The sequence below is a fragment of the Xenopus tropicalis genome, chromosome 1 (genome assembly GCF_000004195.4).
Source record: "Xenopus tropicalis strain Nigerian chromosome 1, UCB_Xtro_10.0, whole genome shotgun sequence".
NCBI lineage: Eukaryota > Metazoa > Chordata > Amphibia > Anura > Pipidae > Xenopus > Xenopus tropicalis.
The window spans coordinates 45,897,437-45,915,275 of record NC_030677.2 but is presented as its reverse complement, the minus strand read 5'-3'; the positions used below and the strand labels follow the sequence as shown (position 1 = coordinate 45,915,275).

Genomic DNA, 17,839 nt, shown 5'->3' with positions numbered 1-17,839 from the left:
TCTTTCATTTTCTAGTTTGGCGGGGGGGGAGGGGTTTGAACTGAAAATGATGACGAATGTCAGCTAAAAGGTAGTGTGTTTACACAGTCTACAATCATGGCTGCCATCTTGGATTTTTTTTTGCTTGTTTTTGTTGCCTAATGAACATGTGCCCCTCCTTGGCCTGGTCCTCATTGGTTTAGACCAGGACTGTATGTTTCAATGGGAGTATGAGGCATGGAGAACTGGGCATGATCCACAGGCAGGGTCCTGAGTTCTAGAAGATTACTAAGTTCCATCGGCTCCTTGTACTTGCTTGGAATGGAGGAATGGCATAGCTCCTGTAGTACAAATAAAAGTGAATGTTATTTCATTTCTGAAAATAAATCTGGACTGATTCCTACTGCATGTGAAGCAAGAATAGTAACAGAGACTGCCCTATATCACAACTGAAGTGCTCAGTCTGTACAGTTAACATCGACATTAAAGAAGGAATAATTAAGGGAGATAAAATGATTACCACCAAACATTCATGCCGGTGCTTTGGAAACATATTTGTGTGGGAATGTGACATGGTGGGGCCCTTTAGCATTAAATTCAGAATAACTCAAAATGAGTATTAATTTATCATCACAATGCAGGTATTGTATTTGTTCTTGTACAATGGCAGGGGGAGATTTCAATCAGCACCGTCGCACTCACAATTAACAAATATCTCCTAAAGATTCACAGCTTTATGGATTGGGAGATTTAATAAAGATTTAAACAACTTTTCCACGCATTTAGTTACCCAGGAAACCTTTATCTTTAACGACTTTCACTTCTATTTGATGGTCACAGTCACTCGTATGAAGAATACTGAAAATGTCACTGCCATTAATTGATTTTGCCGGGCTTCTAATTTTGTTTGAGTCGATCTGCTCCACTGAGGGTGAATCTGTAAGCCTCCAGCTATTCTTTAACTACATTTCCCATCATTCATAGGCAGGTGATGGCAATGATAATGCTGTACATTATTATTATTATTAGTAAATAAAACAGGTCTGTGTAGTCCCTCCAACCTAAAGCTAGGTGGCCACTTGAAGCTGTAGCTGGAGGGCTGCAGGATTGGTGAGACCTGTTGGAAAAACCCACATCTTGCTATTTTCTGCCAGCCTACAGAGCTGGATTTTATTCAATGAAACCTGAGCACAGACGTGTTATTAATGTATTATGACAAGGCTTTTGACTTTCAGGACGGAGAGGTTCTAGCTATCCTTTTCCAGCTTATAAAAAAAGATAATGGAAGAATGCAGTGTGGGCAAGCGTTGTGCATATACTCTCGAGGTGCCCCTCCTATCCAGTCTGCTTCAGTGAGACAGAGAGCCACAAAGCTTCAAGTGGCAGAGTTAAATATTGTCCCTCTTAGAACGCTTGAATACATTTTCCGGACACTGATCAGTGCACTGCTAGGATCATGGTTATTTGTTTATTTTTCACCTTGGTTCTGGGCCGTGCTGACCCAACTAATCTGCTGCACATGTAGAAAAAATGATTTATTATTCATAGCGGCCAGCAGCTTAAGGTTACTTTCTAGCAGAAGGAAAGATTCATGCCTTTATCCCCTTCTCCCTGTCTGGCACAGAGATTGGAATGTATAGTCTAAGTAGTGGGGTTATGGATACAAGTGAGGAAACCAAATCACCATCCTGATGTTTAATGGATTTATTAGAGCAAAACGGATACAGTACTGATAATTGTGGTAAGTAATAAAATAACCCCCCCCCTTTTTTTTCCGCCTCCGCTGTCTTAGTTGTCTATTTCTTCATTACGTTTAAGAGCGCGGCATTCTAAACACAGTACTTTGTGTTTTATGGTTTGGCCTTCATTTACTTAAAACTCTAGCAGTTCACATCGCTAGGCTCATTTTGAAGACGGGATGTAATTACAACAGTGCTATCTTATGCTTACCGATTGCTTTTTTGGAACAATTTAATCATCATTACTTGTGGATACTGTAAATTGAATATCTCCCTTCTAATTACATTAAACTCGAGGGTTGCATCTGCTTGGATTTCCAAATACCAAAAGTTCACGTTTTACTGTCAAGAAGAGAGTTGTTCCCGTATTTGATCTGAAAGCTGTGCTTTATTGCATTATATCGTCAGGTACAAGCTGAGAAAGATACATGGTAATTAGCTGTTTAATGAGAAGCCTTAGCATAATAGGCTGGCGGATGGAAGGTATTATATAGAAGTTAAATTGGATTTTTCTTAGACTGGAACCAGTTGACTGCTCTGTGATACCAGAGCGTAAGGCCTGCTTTATTATAAAGGGTTAAAGGGAAGCTAACATTTTTCGTTACTTTATCTTATATTTTTATGGATGTGTTTTTTTTTTCTTTTGCAAAATGTTTTACTAAAGTACAGTGCACTCATTTATAGTATTAAGACTGGCTAGACTTTAAAAACCTGATAAGCCGCTATGTCCATGCTGCTTTCTTTACATAGGTGTGTCATGATGTGTACATATAAACATACACTCAATGTGCCCTTTATAGACAGTAATGTATGAGGCATAAGGATTCCTTCTCTGTATATTTGCATTTGTATATAGGAGATGGAAATAATATGTTGTTAACTTAGCAGGCAAGCACTTGGATAGACCATGTTGTAGATGGGTGCAGGTTACAAATAGTTATTTAAAATACTCAGCAACTCAAAACAAAATACAGAATAGACTTGTTTTGTGTGTAATACTCATGCTATGACTAAGTGTCATTCTATTTAGGCACAAAATAAAATGTTTATGTTTTTGTTTTGAGTTTATAGTGTTATCACTGGTCCTTAATAGTATGGCGACAACAGTAGCAACTCCATCCCTTCATAACCACCAGGAGTGCTGGATCATTCTATGTAAAATGTCATTAGAGCTACTCCAGTTCATGTAGTGTATAAGGGCTAATAGGTATCATTGGATGCATGCCCAGGCCGGTTTGGGTTCCTTTATATTTATCCTTAGTTCCTGTGCCATGCTTTTTGTAAACTGTTTGTGGATTTAATCCCCTTTGTCTTCACTCTCCACATTTAGGCTGTAATCTCTACGTAGAGGTGATTATGGCCTAAGAAAACAAACATGTGTATGCTTAAAAATATAAACAGTAGAGCAATACAGTAAAGGTTAGTATAACAATTAAATGTTGCAGACTTTTGGGGCCACCAAGGCTTCAGTCTTGGGGGGACCAAATAACTCCTGCAGCTTTTTCTTAACTCTCTGTCATGTAGTAATGCTAGACCCTCTGCCTTCACTAGAGGCTCTTTTGTGTCCTTGTTCCAACTACCCATTCTCCATAGCACAGCAACGTCGCCAGTAGGCGAAGGATGAAGCTTCAGTCTCTTTCTGCTATGTCATGTGACTGGACAAGCCCAACAGCACAAGGGCCACTCAGTGCAATTCCAAACAACTTGCTTGATCAGTTTTTCATATAAGGCAAACAGTAATTACTTCAGGGCTCATACTCGTGAGCATTTGTTCCTGCGCTCCCATGCAGTGGCGTTCTGCTTGCACCACAGGGGAGCGCAGGAGGAAATGCATCCTATCCCTTATAATGGGGCTATACTAATACAGGCACATGCGTGTTTGGTGCTTACATGCGTCTGTGTTAGTACAGCCCCATTATAAAGAATGAGATGCATTTCTTCCTGCGCTCAACGTAGGAGGATGTCACCACAGGGTGAGAACAGAGTATCTCTTTAAGTAAATACACCATTTGTTCTATCTAGTGAGAAAAACAGCATTTAATTAGTAACCTGTACTCTCTTTGTTTAGTATTTGATGTCTGTTCAGCTGTAACGGGTCTGTAAATTATTGCAAGAAAACAGGGATTGTTCCAGAGAGAGATTTGATTGATTTTTCTTGGTTATTGTCACTGCACATTTAAGTGACACAGATTTTTGTACTTTTGTGTTTTGGGTGGTTTTGTGCTTTCACTGTGGCTTTGTTATAAATTCCCAAACCTGCTCACAGCTTTAGTTTTCTTTTCGAGGTAACGACTTATTTTCCCAGGACACCCCCTGTAGTCTCCCTTTATGGCCCATAATAAAAACCTGCCTAGACAGGACAAATTGGCGAGAGGTGGGAAGAGAGGATTAAAGCTTTGCCTGCAGGGGGACTGAGAACAAAAAAAAAAAGGATTAATACAGGGGAAATATTTCATACTGGCTAACTGCATATACCAGGAGTGGCCAATTTGTTGGCTCTCCAGCTGTTGTTGAACTACATGTATCACCATGCCCCAGCCTTCATCTGCAAAGTATGTTCACTGCCGTGATTCATCCATGTAATGTGGTTCATTTTTCTTGCTTTGTGTTATTTTCTAGAACATGGATTTTACTTATTTTACTGGAGAATTAATTCTGAGTTTCCCTCCATTGGGAACATAACATATGTTCCCAATGGCAGGGAAATCAAAATCAAACCCTCTGATTCTACAAATGTGCCAGTACACATAAATAAAATAAGTGCCCAAATGTAAATGCTTAGTTTGCATTTTGTGGGATGCATGCCTAAAATATGAGGCCCAATGTCCATAGCCTAAGGGTGAAGACACATGGAGCTACTTGTCACGGCTACTAAACGCCGTAAATACCCTGCCATAGACAATACTGAGATTTGCCTCTGTAGAGACAATTATCAGCAAATGATCAGCTTTGTCTATTTTTGTAGCCGTGACAAGTAGCTGCTAATAGTAGCTCTGCGTGTCTTCACCCTAAAATGGTTTATCTTCCTCAGGGGCTTGACTACAAAGGATGCAGACCCTGCAGGGGGTTGCTGGGGGGGGGGGGGGGGGGGGGGCAGGAGTATAGGGGACCCAGTTTTTATAAATGTTGGTAGAATAGATTAACTAATGTTTTGGGGTCCTAAACTGAATTTTATGTGGGTCCCTGTAACATTTATTATAAAACTGATCTTCCTAGTATTGTTCCAGAAAAACTGGCATAAATATAAAAATAAATGGCATAAATGATGAGCCCAAGCGTCTATTTGACTTGCTTTGTAAGAGCATGCATGCACTGGTACCCAAACCTGCGCTCTGACATTTGGTGTGTTCTGGTAACATTCAGCATCTGGCACCCAGCTAGTGACCGCTGACAGTATGGCAGTAAGGGGAATACTAATGCAGTCAACCCACTTATACCTTCCTTACGCAGATGGAGGCAAAATCAGCATGACAATATAGCATAATAGACTATTTAGTTGATACAAGAAAATAGAGAAGGCCCAGTGGGAACCATGTTTAAGAGAAATCCAAATCTTTCTGATATTTTGGATAGCCCAATATTATTTTACTGTTGTGCCTGTTACCTTATTGTTTTGTCTTAAAACACTGTGTTCTGTGTATATTTGATATAGGCTCAAACGATAATTGAAGGTAGCATTCCAGCCACTATTATAAGCGTATCAACAGCATCAATGGAACAGTAGACAGGCAGTGAGCTCTAGTGGAACACACTGCAGCCGCTGGTTGGGTGTCAACATTCCTTAACACTTTGTCTTTTCAATTACAGTTTTATGTCCCCAGCTCTTTGCTTTTCTTATAAAAGCAGGATTTGTGCCTGGTGGTGCTCTCACTGTGGGATGCCGTAATTGTAGTTACCAGCTGGAAAACTGCAGGTTGGACATTCTTATTAAAGTCATTAAACACACAAGCTAGTAATCACAATACAAGGAAATTATTTCATTGATGTGCTTGTGTAACCTGCATGGGAAATGGGATCACACACTGGCAGGCTTTACGGGTTGGGTTCCAGTTACAAAGTGAAAGGCAAGGAGTCAGAGGTACAGGAACAAAATCCCAAATGTTATGCAAGGTTGTGACTCGTCTGAACAAACACAGATATGCCTGTCTGTGTGCAGGCTGCGGATAAACCTTTATATTAGGGTGTACCCTTCCACTGCCTGGAATTTATCATTTGGGCTCCAAATATTATTATACATTGTTTTTAATTCTGGACCCTAATTGCAGTCTTTATTCAAATATAAATATTCATTTACCAGTTCCAGAAATAGTTATTTAGCTGAAAGACTGAATCACGATCAAAGTTTTTTTTGTTTTTTTTTTTAATTTAAATTGAATTGTAAGTTGTTGTATCACTGCTTATATCACTAACAGAGCAAGGAATACATACATGCATTTATGTTGTCATTTTTTAATTAGGGTGTCCTTTTTCCCCAGTGTTTATTTGTATTTTAAAGCCCAAAAGCCAAGCATGCTGGGTAGAGTAATATTTTTCTTAAATGACCAAAGTACGTGGCGTAGCCAGTGTGGATAGTCTTAATCCTATATAATGACTTTGGTTCATAAAATAAGCAAACATCGTGTGTAATAGAATGTACAAACACAAGTCGGGGATATCTGACCCTTGGGTTTAGTTAACCTTAGCAATGCATGACTGAAGTGGTAATGTAACGCACTGATCATTCGCAAACTGTTAAAATAACCTGATAATTCAACACTTGTACTGAAAAGCTGTTAGATTAACACATTCCCTTTATTGCAAGACGCCAGCATCCCCCCCCCCCCCCCCCCCCCCCACAGGACTGAGAGAATACTTGTGAAGAGAAATATCTGCGAAACTCAATACTTCTATTATTACAAAGCTTTTTTTTCTGGAATGACAAGAAGCCTGTTGTTCCCAACACATGCATGTGAGCCCTGCACTGATCTAGTTACGCATTGGTCCTGCATTGTAATATTATAAGTCCCGCTCTAAAATTACACGTTCTCCCTGGAATAATGTGAAGATTGTTGCCGGACACTCTGTGCCTGTAATATTCTGTTACTTGCCCCCCCACTATTAATATATGAAAATGTTGGAATTAATAGATACCTATCAACATTGATATAATCTGTCCTTTAAGCGATACTAGCACTAGGCTCTAGCACAGTGACTCCCTAGTGGCACTTTAACTGCCACCACGGTACAACTCATCCTTCAGGACTTTCATTACTTCCCCTATCACCATTTAAAAGAGGGTTGCAATATAAGTAGACCACAGATATTTATATACCCCTATCTGTTTGTCTGCTTTATGAAAAACAGATGTTTGTTTGACTTTACCTATCTTTTATGAAGCCATATATTCCATATTTATTATATTATTCTTTGATAAATACATTGAAAATAATTAGGTATTTGCACCATGACAGTGTCAGATGTGCAGCAACCCGGCTGGGACTATTTTTCTTTAATGCACCGACCGTGTTCCTAATATTCATCTGTTTTCCTCTGTGCGTTGGCATTATACCAGATGTCTGTGAAGATTGGAATTAAAGGTCAGACTAACAGAAATAAGCAGTGAAGGAACAAAGTCTTGGGGTCCCCTGTGCAAGACATTGTTGTAGCCCCACTTTCTCTTCCAAACCATATAGAAGTAAATAATCACCTTCATTTTTCTATAATGTTTGAGAATATAATGCTTTATTTATGTATATGCAAGAATACAGAGATTTGCCTGAAGCATTAATTGAATCCTGGCTTCTGTGCAACCCTAGTTCCTTTGTGTAAGTACTGATGCTCATCACAGCGGCCAGATAAACCCCATTTATAAAACGCCATTGAAACAGTGGCCTCTAGTGGCTCGCTTGTTAAAAACAGTAGACAATATATGAATATAATAAAAGCTGTGTTTTTTTCTAAATTGTTATTACATTTTTTATTTATATATAATGTATAATATCCAGTTAAAGGAAAACTATATATCATAATAATGCTTAAAAATTTAATGTAGAACTGCAAGGGCAAATACTAAACAGGCATTAGCAGGACTCCTGCGTCCATGCTGACATATATCCAGGAAAATGCAGCCTGGAAAGCGCACATAAGTGACCTGTGTGAAAAAGGCAGTGAGAGTCTTTACTGAGCTTTCCTGCAGAGAATTTGATTTAGCCTGCTGGGGTTCAATATCAGTCTCAGAGGGCAGCCAACAGGTTAGGATTTTAAGACTTGTTTAATGACCACATGTTTATCTGCTTAGCTTTGCCTTAAAGATCCCTAATATAGGCTTGCATACATATGTCTCTATATGGTTAAACTGGTTTTAACATTTTTAGGCCCTGGCATGTTTTGTGCAGGCTCCTGTGCAAAACCCCTTGATAAAAATACTAAGCCCATAGCTGGTTTAACTACAGCTCTCAGCTTTCTTTCAACAACATGCTAAATTTGTTTTTTTATGAAAAACTTTATATTTGGTTTTGCAACCCTTTTAACTCCCATATGTGCTTCTAAAATAATTACACTGATAATTAAGAAAATCTGCAAAGGCAAGCTGCCACTGTGTTAGATGATGGTGAAGAGCGATGTTCTAGTTATAAACATTCCTTTATCAGAAAGTTTCATCACTGAAGGGAAACTTACAGGCAGTTGTCATAAAGGGGATTGAGTGGGTAATTTGGGGCAGTTTGCGTCGGACTAGGGTATCTTGGGCCCATTGGATCAACGGTTTACCACCCAGCCACTGCCACACTGTACACTCCCCTGCCCACCCCCTTCGCCGCCGCTCTCCATCACACAACTACTTACACTCCCTTGTCAAATAGGTTGCACCACCAGAAAAACACAACTGCGGAGGGCACGGCCATATTTAATTTAGTATTCAGGGATTTTTACTGGTGTCCAGCTGGGACAGTTCAACCCTGGCCACTTTGGCCATGTATGTTTGGGCGCCTTGACTGCAAGGAAAATTTTAATTTGATATGATTATATAAGGCAGTTGGCCATAACAAAGCTTCCCTTTTCTGGATCCTAATACTTTATTCTTGTTTCCTACACATAGTACTACAGGCCTATATATTATGACATTTATGGGTTTCGCTGAAAAAAACTCCAAACTACGATGATTTTATACCAAGATAAAATATTTTTTACATGATTTTTTCGTCCTCGAGCAACATTTAATTGCTAAGCTTATTCATATATATCCATAATAAGCTGAATGCCCCCAAACAGTTGGGAGTGTCAGTTCGTTGATACAAGCTCACACCAACCTTTCAATCAAAAGCCTTCAACATAATAGCTGGATGCATGACGCTTTAGGAAAGGAAACCTTGTTATCATAGGCAATATTATTCTTCTCATGAGGTTGTTTCCTTTTTTTTAATAAATATTTACATGCTATTTATCAGTGTTTGTGTATCTGGCACAAATAAGGAGGCCTCTTTGGCTGCCGATTGTTAGCAAGCTGAGCTACAGGACTATTGTTATTAGGAAAAAAGCTTTCCTTATTCATTCTGTTGGTTAAGCGTTTTATAATAGGACTTTACAGCCGCAGAACTGTGCTCGCAAAGTCATTGTAACGCATTTGCATTTTTATGAACAAATGGAAATCTCAAGAAATAGCAAAATGAAATATAAAACAATTCTTGAGAGAAACAGAGCAGAAGTAGAGATTGAGATGGGATTTCACGGCCTTTCTAAGGGTTTTTTTTTTTATTATTCAATAACATAAACGCTTGCTTGCTATATACGGGGGGAAGAAAAAGGGAAGCATTTAAAACAGTGACACTGCTGTCTTATCATCCCGAATAATTGTACTTTAGTGTGCAGCCACTAGAAAGAGAGCGAACTAGGGAACTAGGCAGAATCACATCCAATTATAACCAAGCTATAGCCTTTTCATTAATGGACTCTAATTTCTTTTTATGTTTTCAGAATTTGTAAAACATATGACTCTGAATTATTCTGTTATTTAGACTATGTTCTTTATATTTCTGTAGATTCATGCATATGGTTGCTCGAGTTTTGCTCACTTTTGCAAAAAGAAGCAAAATGCTTCAATGAAACAGTGTTGCAGTGGTCATTTTATTATTAAGCAAAGAGAGAAAGCCTGCTTAAATGTTGCAAGCATCCCCACCACACTGCTCATACCCCTGGAAACCCCTTCCACTTCTACCACCTTCCCACAAAGCCTGGGTACTTTTAGGCCTGAGATTCAAGACCATTAAGGCCCAAACAGCTCTAACAGGCTCAATATAAAGCACTGGTCTGTGGCAGCTTCCAGTGTTTGCCAGAGTTCCCAGATATCCCAGAGTATCTGGGAAGTATAGAAAACTATGTTGACTTCAGTTTTGGATGTTTCAATTTGTAAATTATAAATATAATGAGTTATCCACCATTGTTCTTCATATTATTATTAGGTACGGCTCTGGTGCCATCTGAAATGCCAAGTATTTTCCTATTACAAACACTTTAGACACAGACAGATATTTAAGAATGTTCAACTTGACACCCATCAACTGGGAACTCTTGTGTGACAGCTGGTAGAGGATGGTGCCTTTTGTAAGTAAATAACAGCTGAGGGGTCACTGTCTGGACATCCCTGAGCGATGGAAATGAAGTGTGAAACCCCTGAAATAAATGATTGTAACTATTGTTGGCCATAGAGACTTTGCATAGAGGACAATTAATTCCCCATCCCATGCAGCTTCTTCATTGTACCTATGTGCAGATACCTCAGGAGCAAGAGAACTAAATAATGTCTTTATAATTAACATTAAAATAGCTGTAAATATTTACAAGCAGAGATGTAGCTCCTATATATATATATATATATATATATATATATACAGTATATATTTGGTTTTTTTCAAGTTGTTGCTTAGGTTTTGCAGGTGCTTTTTTGTTTGTTTGTTTTTATTTTTTATAAACCTGATAGGCTATTGGCTCTGCACATTCAGGCATAGTAGGAGACATTTTTATTAACTTGTGCTGTTGGTTTAGCATGGTTAGAAGTTAATAATTAGTAATAATATTTTTGCACAGGCAATGTAGGTGAGCCTGCAGTGGAAAAGCCTATAGAAAAGGTAGGAAAGACACTTGGTATGCACATAGTTTGCACAGACGTGTACAAATGTACATGCAATAGGGTGCAACAAAGAGGGTACAGCTATATTTATTTAAATGGGTGATTAAAGGTACTGGAAAAAAGTGCAGTTTCTGTTATAAGGTGTTTTGAAGGCTGGAACCACACATACAACTTTGCTATGTAAGGCTTCTAACTTTGCAAGAAATGCTTGGAAGGGCCCCTTACAGCTAAAAAAGCTGACACAGGGGATCAATAGAAAGAGAATTACCCCACAAACTTGCAGTTGTTGCTGGGATCTCCTGAGCAAAATATCTACATGGCTGGACATAAGCCAGTGTTGGAGATGGGACCAAATGAGGTGGTACATGTGAAACTTGGGGTTCACTCTATTGCGCTGTGACTTTGAGCCCCTTGCTGGGCTGTTAGTTGTGAAGTTACCTGCAGTTTTATTCACTTCCCTTACGCAGGGTACAAAACACTACAAATAATAAGATCTTACTAATGGGTCCTGAAATATCAGGATGACCTGCTGTGCTGTGTACCGATTTTGTTTTTCGTGCTTTAAATTTATTCCCCAAATTGCACTCTGATACACAGTTTGATGATGGCATTTTATAGTTTCCCTCACTCCCATGGATATACAGTCACGAAACTATATTAATAGCTTTTAAACCTACTGGGGTCTGAGCATGGGACAATGCAATATGCACAGCCGGAACAAATGGGAACATTAAAACAAATTGGCAGTGCGGCAGCCACTATACAGCAGCCCAACTGAATCCTTTATTATCCTCCTGTTGTACAACTTAGGCACAGCTTTATCAGTTCTACTAAATAGGAACGTTGATGGTTCAGTAATACAAAGGAGGAGTCCTTTAATTTGTGGAGGCGACAGTGCCTAATGATGCAATCTCAGTAATCCACGTTGGGCAAGCATGGGGAGATGTGATTACAATGGGGCAAGGATAATATTGGTGCCGGAGATGAGTTGGCTTATTGGCTTTTATGGCCTGTATGATGGTGTTGACTGTTTGTCTACTTGGTTGTCTTGCTGGGAGGAGGTGGTTTGCTTGCTACCTATCTTAGATATGGTGCTTGGTATCTGGTTGGGATATGGTTAGGGTTACCACATTTTCTGGAAAAAATACCGGACTTTCTATATTTTTATCTGTTTTCACTATTAATAACATTGGCATTAAGTATCATTTTTACTGGCAAGGCCGGTAAAATACCAGCTAGGTGGCAACCCTAAATATGGTTCTTGGTAGTTGTGTAGCATCATATATGCTTATAATAGGGCTGATATGATGTTGCCTTTCTAATGTATATTTGCATTACTGTACTAGGGTTGTACTGGCTGGCTAGCATGTGTACAAATATTTGGTTACTTCCTGTGCATGTAATAGTAGTTAGCCAGCTTATAGATCTAGTTAACTCGAAGTGTACTAACTACTATTCATCCGTGGGGACATAGGGGTGGCTTCTTAGGTTTCAGGCAAGCAAGTGTTTATTATGTGCTGGCTTCAAGATTTGCAGTTGTTTAAGTGGACTACCTTATATGCTTATTGTCTTGGATCAAATATCAATCTATGATGTATTTATTATTAATTACATAGGATTATATTTTATAATACCCAGCTGTCGAAAATTCTCATGTCTGTGTGTGTATTCTGCTGTGGGCTTGGTGTAGCCTAAATGCAAATCTTGTAACTTAATATGTAGGAAGGTGGATATGTTCTGTTTATTATTGAGTCTACGCACAACAGGGTGATATGTGGTAATCCAGACACAGTGTTACCTAATAAAGTATATAACTGTACCGTGTTATCTAAAAACAAAAAATCATCTAATTTTATTTGTAAAAGTACATGGCATGCAGTGTGTCATAGAGCCATTTACAGTAAGTCAGGGCATGAATTGGATAATAAATGAGCAATACATTTGTTTTCAGCATTTTTGCTTGAGACGTACCAAAAGTTTGGCTTTGGCTGAATAACAAATCTTACATGGAAAAGATTTGGCTGAATGCTGAGCCGCATGAAACTCATAACTAGCATATTAAAATGAGACCGCAGCTGTCTTCAGCAATCTGTTTCAGGAGAAAATAATGTGTCTTCAGATGTCCAGAGTGGCAAGCTCACATGATAATAAGTATTTGGATCTGGTTCTTCTCAATGCTAAGGGCCAAGGAAATGCACGTATTGAATTATTACATAACTACAGGTCTGGATTTTGGATTAACCGAATCCATATATTAAACGAATACCATATTATCTGAATATAGAATAAATGAATCCTAGTATTCATGCTTTACTGTAGGTTGTAAATGCTGGCCTTTACAACAGCTCTACGCTATGAATGAAGCAGGTACACATTCTGATACAAGTGCTATGCTAAATGCTTATTTGGAGGCCTGGACTGAAAATCTGTGGATTCTTGCAAATGCCAGAGGGGCTGCTGTAAGATGCCATAGACGTTCCCTATTTATTGGACCTGTGGGGTGTTGTTTGGGCCTTGGGTACATAAAATGCCAGGGTTTGTTTTGATTTGCAGTCCATGATTTGCTTAATTGAGTCTTTTTTGGCTAAAAAATACTAGTTCTAATGTAACACCCTAACACAAATTATTCCTGGTCCCCCTGTAGCACAGGGTCTGCTCCCCCTATTGTTAAAACACAGGTATAGCAATTTCTTCACTCCAATAAGTATTTTAGTTCCTAGACAAGAACTAGGAAGACAGACAGACCCCCTAGCTATAGAGACGGTGTTTGTTTGGGAATATTCTATGCCTTTTCCTTAAGGCTTCAGCTATATTTGTTGTGTTTCTGTTGAGACTGATGGCCGCAGTCCTACATTGTGTGGAATAGGTACTTGTGATTAATATATTGTTTTAACATTCACATTTGCAGGCTTTTTACCCAATGCTGTATACTTCAGTTAAACATTATGCTACAGACAATCCCTGTATTGATTTTTCAATGCAAAAAAAAAAGTCACGGCAAGGCATCAGCCCGTTCTCTGGATTGTATCATTATTGTGGAACTCCAGCTCCGCCGATCACGCTGAAGATTTTAAATTAAGACTTCGAGTTTCCTGCGGTCGCTCTCGCATTTAATTCTTGGGGAGAAACATTTTCCCTTCATGTGCATAAGCAGCCGATAAGCTCCGCTCCAGCCACAAAATAAATTGCCCACAGGGCGTAATGAGACGCGTGTCCAGCAAATTTCCTGCGACTTGCAGGAGTGCTTCCTCTCTGCTTGGGAATCGATGATTATTTACTGTCGTTAATTTGGTTAATAGCGTGGCTTGTGCATGGCCTGGCAATCCTGCACTGCTAGAATAACTGGAGTTATTTGCAAGACTGAGTAAACAGCAAATTAAAGGGTTTTTCCCCCTGCGTGTTTCAGACAGATTAGGATAACTCTTCTCTTTAAGCGCGCTCTCTGTTTGGGGCTCGCTGCACGCTGATGTTTTTGAATTAGTTTCTGTTATTTAGTGCTTTGTACAATTACGTTGCACAGGAGCACAGAACTAAAATTCATGGATTACACTGGCGGCACGTAGAGCACTTCTACTCTCTTGGAGAGGCTTCTTATAACAAATGCCTTGGCTACTGCACAGATGCTGACATTTAAACATCTAGGCCCAATTTGGCTCGAGAAAATTAATTTTTGATTATTTTAGTTGCGATCGTTAGAGCTGCTGCATGTGAAAAATAAATCCATGGACAAATGGGAGCTTCAGACTTAAAGCATGGTTTGATTAGGGTCATGTTATGAGCAATGCTTACTTCTAGCTGTTAGATTAGCTATACGGTGTCCCTCTTTTTCCCACATTCATCAGGGAATGTCAAAAGTTGTTCACAGCTGAGGGGTGGCAGTTTAGAGATACTTGACATGTGGGCTAGAATTTCCTAGTCAGTAGCCATTTAGGATTAGTTTTTCAGCTTCTTTCATTAAATTAGTCATCAGACTCTAAAATCTCATATAATAGTTGATTAGGTTAGGTGCTTTGAGAAGGATTGCACAAAATGAGGCCTTAGGTATGGCCAGGGCATGGTTTGGTTTGTGCTCCTTGTTCTCCCCCTCCCTATTTGCAACCCAGTTCAGCCTCCTGCCTGTACTACTACTAGCATTAAAAAGAAGGGAGCTGAACCAGGGATGGGGTTTAAGGGCTCTGACACACGGGGAGATTAGTCGCCCGCGGCAAAACTCCCTGTTCACGGGCGACTAATCTCCCCGAGTTGCCATGACCCGCCATCGCACCGGCGAACATGTAAGTCACCGGCGGGATGGCACATGCGGCGGCGCAAGTCTTTTTCGACGATTTCCCGAAATCGCCCCGCCGCGTCTGCCATCCCACCGGCGACTTACAGTCGCCGATGGGATGGCAGGAGAAGGCAACTCGGTGAGATTAGTCGCCCGCGAACAGGGAATTTTGCCACGGGCGACTAATCTCCCCGTGTGCCAGAGCCCTAAATCTCTCATGCAGTTCCCAGTGTGGCTCCCTTCTTTCTGTTACTAACAACATGCACAAGGTAGCCCACAGGTTGCATGTCCCTCCCTTAATGCGTGCCCCCCTAAGCTTTGGCTTAACTTCATATCCAGGCCTGAGGTGGAGCAGGCAATATATGGTTAACAGATCAGATTTCTAATATCAATTACTTTCAATTCAACACTTCCTAGATGTTGCCTAGATGGCGCATACACAAGATTTTTGGGGTGATATTAAACTTCCCTAAATAAGTGTCCACAAAATGGAGCCTGCCTACTACTACTTAAGAGCCGTAGGTTGGAATCTGTTTTGCTTTGGGATCTGCTGCTACTAAACATAGTTTTATGCTACTGTGAATGAGTCTCTAAGGCCTTTTGGGGGCTCCTAGAACTGCACATGATCTGCTGTGATAAAATGAAATATCCACACCACTCTGATTAGACAGTTCCCGTAGTGGTTAAATTATCATGAGAAATGGTAGAATGTGCGCTAAACTTTGCCAAGCAAAATTTGAGCAAACAACATATGGGTGCCCTTGTTTTACTCAGCAAGAAAAGCCATAGGACACCTTGTGTATACATTATTTTTAATCCATAAATGGTCAGTGTAACGTCCCTGTAGATATTTCAGTCCTTGCTTGACACCACTGAGATGAAACCTCAAGGTTAAGAGAAACACAAAGCCTCACCAGAATCAATGTTTCAATAGCCGTGAAAAGAAAGTACCTCCATGAAAATTCATGAAGAACATAATGTTTAAGGGCTGCTTGGTACTTTTTTTAGAGGCATTTTGTGATCAACTATTTCCTTGGCATTAAGTAATTGATGAGCGATGCCATGGCTCCCTTAGACACAGGTCAGTGCACAAATGTTTTTATGGAGCTATTTGTCTGGCTGTAAGTACCCTTGCATGCAGCTGAGTGCTCCCTGTGTCCCGTTATCTCATTATGTCGCTGTTTAACCAATAGTACACATTGGCCTGTGCAGAATATCCGCAGAGCGCAAGCTCCGAGCCGAATACAAAGACCTGCATTAGCCGTGTGATGTTTAATTCTGTAAGCCTGGAAGGGAGCCAGTATTAATGTCTCATGTTTCTGGAATGAGATTAATACTCCCAGCTGCTTCAGTTATGCGGAAGTATAAAGTTTACCCAGGAATTAGGAGTTAAAGCTCCAGTCTATGGCCTTTGATTACCATTCTGCTTGTTTCAACAAGCTTTGATTTTAGTTTCCCAGGTCCTCTTGGCAACGCGGCAGCAGGGTTGTTTTTTTTTTAGCTGAGGAGTAATGGCATCCTAATGTTTGCTGAGAGCCTGTCAGGTGGGATTGGGAACACAGGGACATTATTGCTGATGTTTTGGGCATGAGCTGAGAAGCACAAGGACGCAGTCGCGCTTCCGCACCTTAAAGCTCTGTTATTCACAAGGTAGATGCCACTTCAAGGCAAGTTGCTTCCTGCTGTGGCTGCTGCTGTCTGTGCTATATCCTATACTGCCATTGTTGTATATTTAGGACCCCAAAAAGAGTCTTTGCACCTTGACCTGTACTACATCTCCCAGCATCCTCCAGCCGACTGTGATTTCCAGTAGGTTACCCATCAATGTCTAAAGCAATTCCACTTAACATTTTCTCATTGCTCACCTCACTGCTTTTGAGTGACACACATCCAGATCTACGTTGCAACACTCCCAGTGTCTAAAAGCCTATTCTTGTTTCAGACCCTGCCTTGCTATGTCACTCTCCTAATGGATCCATGCGGTTAATTGCAACAAGGCCAAAGACAGAATATTTTTGAGGGCGTGGGAGTTACAAGTTGTTGTCAAAATGTATAATTGAAGCTGGTAATAGATGAGGAATCCATATGACTAATCTGAAAAATGACACCCAGAATAATAAGTTGTGCTGATACAGGAAAACTGAAGTCAATAAAGGTGCAGCTGGAAGCATACTGATCACTGCAACCTTGTACTGTGGCAAGCCCAGTCCCATAGGAAAGGCCATTTATTATCGGTACTGCATGCACACACCATCCTTCAGGGCACGGCCAACATGTTGGGACTGAAAGTCTTTTGTATTCCTTGGAGTCAAAGGGAAACATCTCAAGTTAAGACCAAAGACCTTATATTCCATTTATTGCCACTGTAAAGTGTGGGGATATAGAGGAAATGTCATAAAAAAGAACAAAGGTAAATGCTTTTAAACAGATGACCAGTGAATTTACCTGCTATTGCTTAAAGTAGTGACTTTTATTATATTGCCTCTAGCTTGTTGTATGCATCGGACAGAACCTTTAGATGCAGAGAACTGCAGAGAATCCCATTCACAATACAGGCAATTTTATCAGGAGCCAATTCACCTCCTGTATGTGTTTGCAGCATGGGAGGAAACCAAGGTACCTGGAGGAAACCCGGTGGGGGAAAGACAAACTCCTTGCGTATTATATGTTGTCTGGAACTGAACCTAGGGCCCCAGCAATGCTAAACACTGCACCACCCTCTAGCCACCTATATACCCAGACTGCAGGTAT

General features: G+C 40.1%; 1 protein-coding gene across 8 annotated transcripts in view; it reads left to right on the top strand.

Annotated features, from left to right (window-relative positions):
- The window catches only part of tenm3 (teneurin transmembrane protein 3), a 580,699-nt gene that overhangs the window by 371,156 nt on the left and 191,704 nt on the right, over positions 1–17,839 (top strand). Inside the window, exon 1 of one of the 8 annotated variants that reach the window (XM_031895446.1) lies at positions 1,397–1,720. The exons of the other annotated variants lie outside the window; for them this stretch is intronic. Within the exon in view, the coding sequence (XP_031751306.1) occupies positions 1,678–1,720 (43 nt within the window). The 5' untranslated portion in view covers positions 1,397–1,677. Of the gene's footprint in view, positions 1–1,396; positions 1,721–17,839 lie in introns of those variants that run through there. 8 annotated transcript variants of the gene reach the window in all.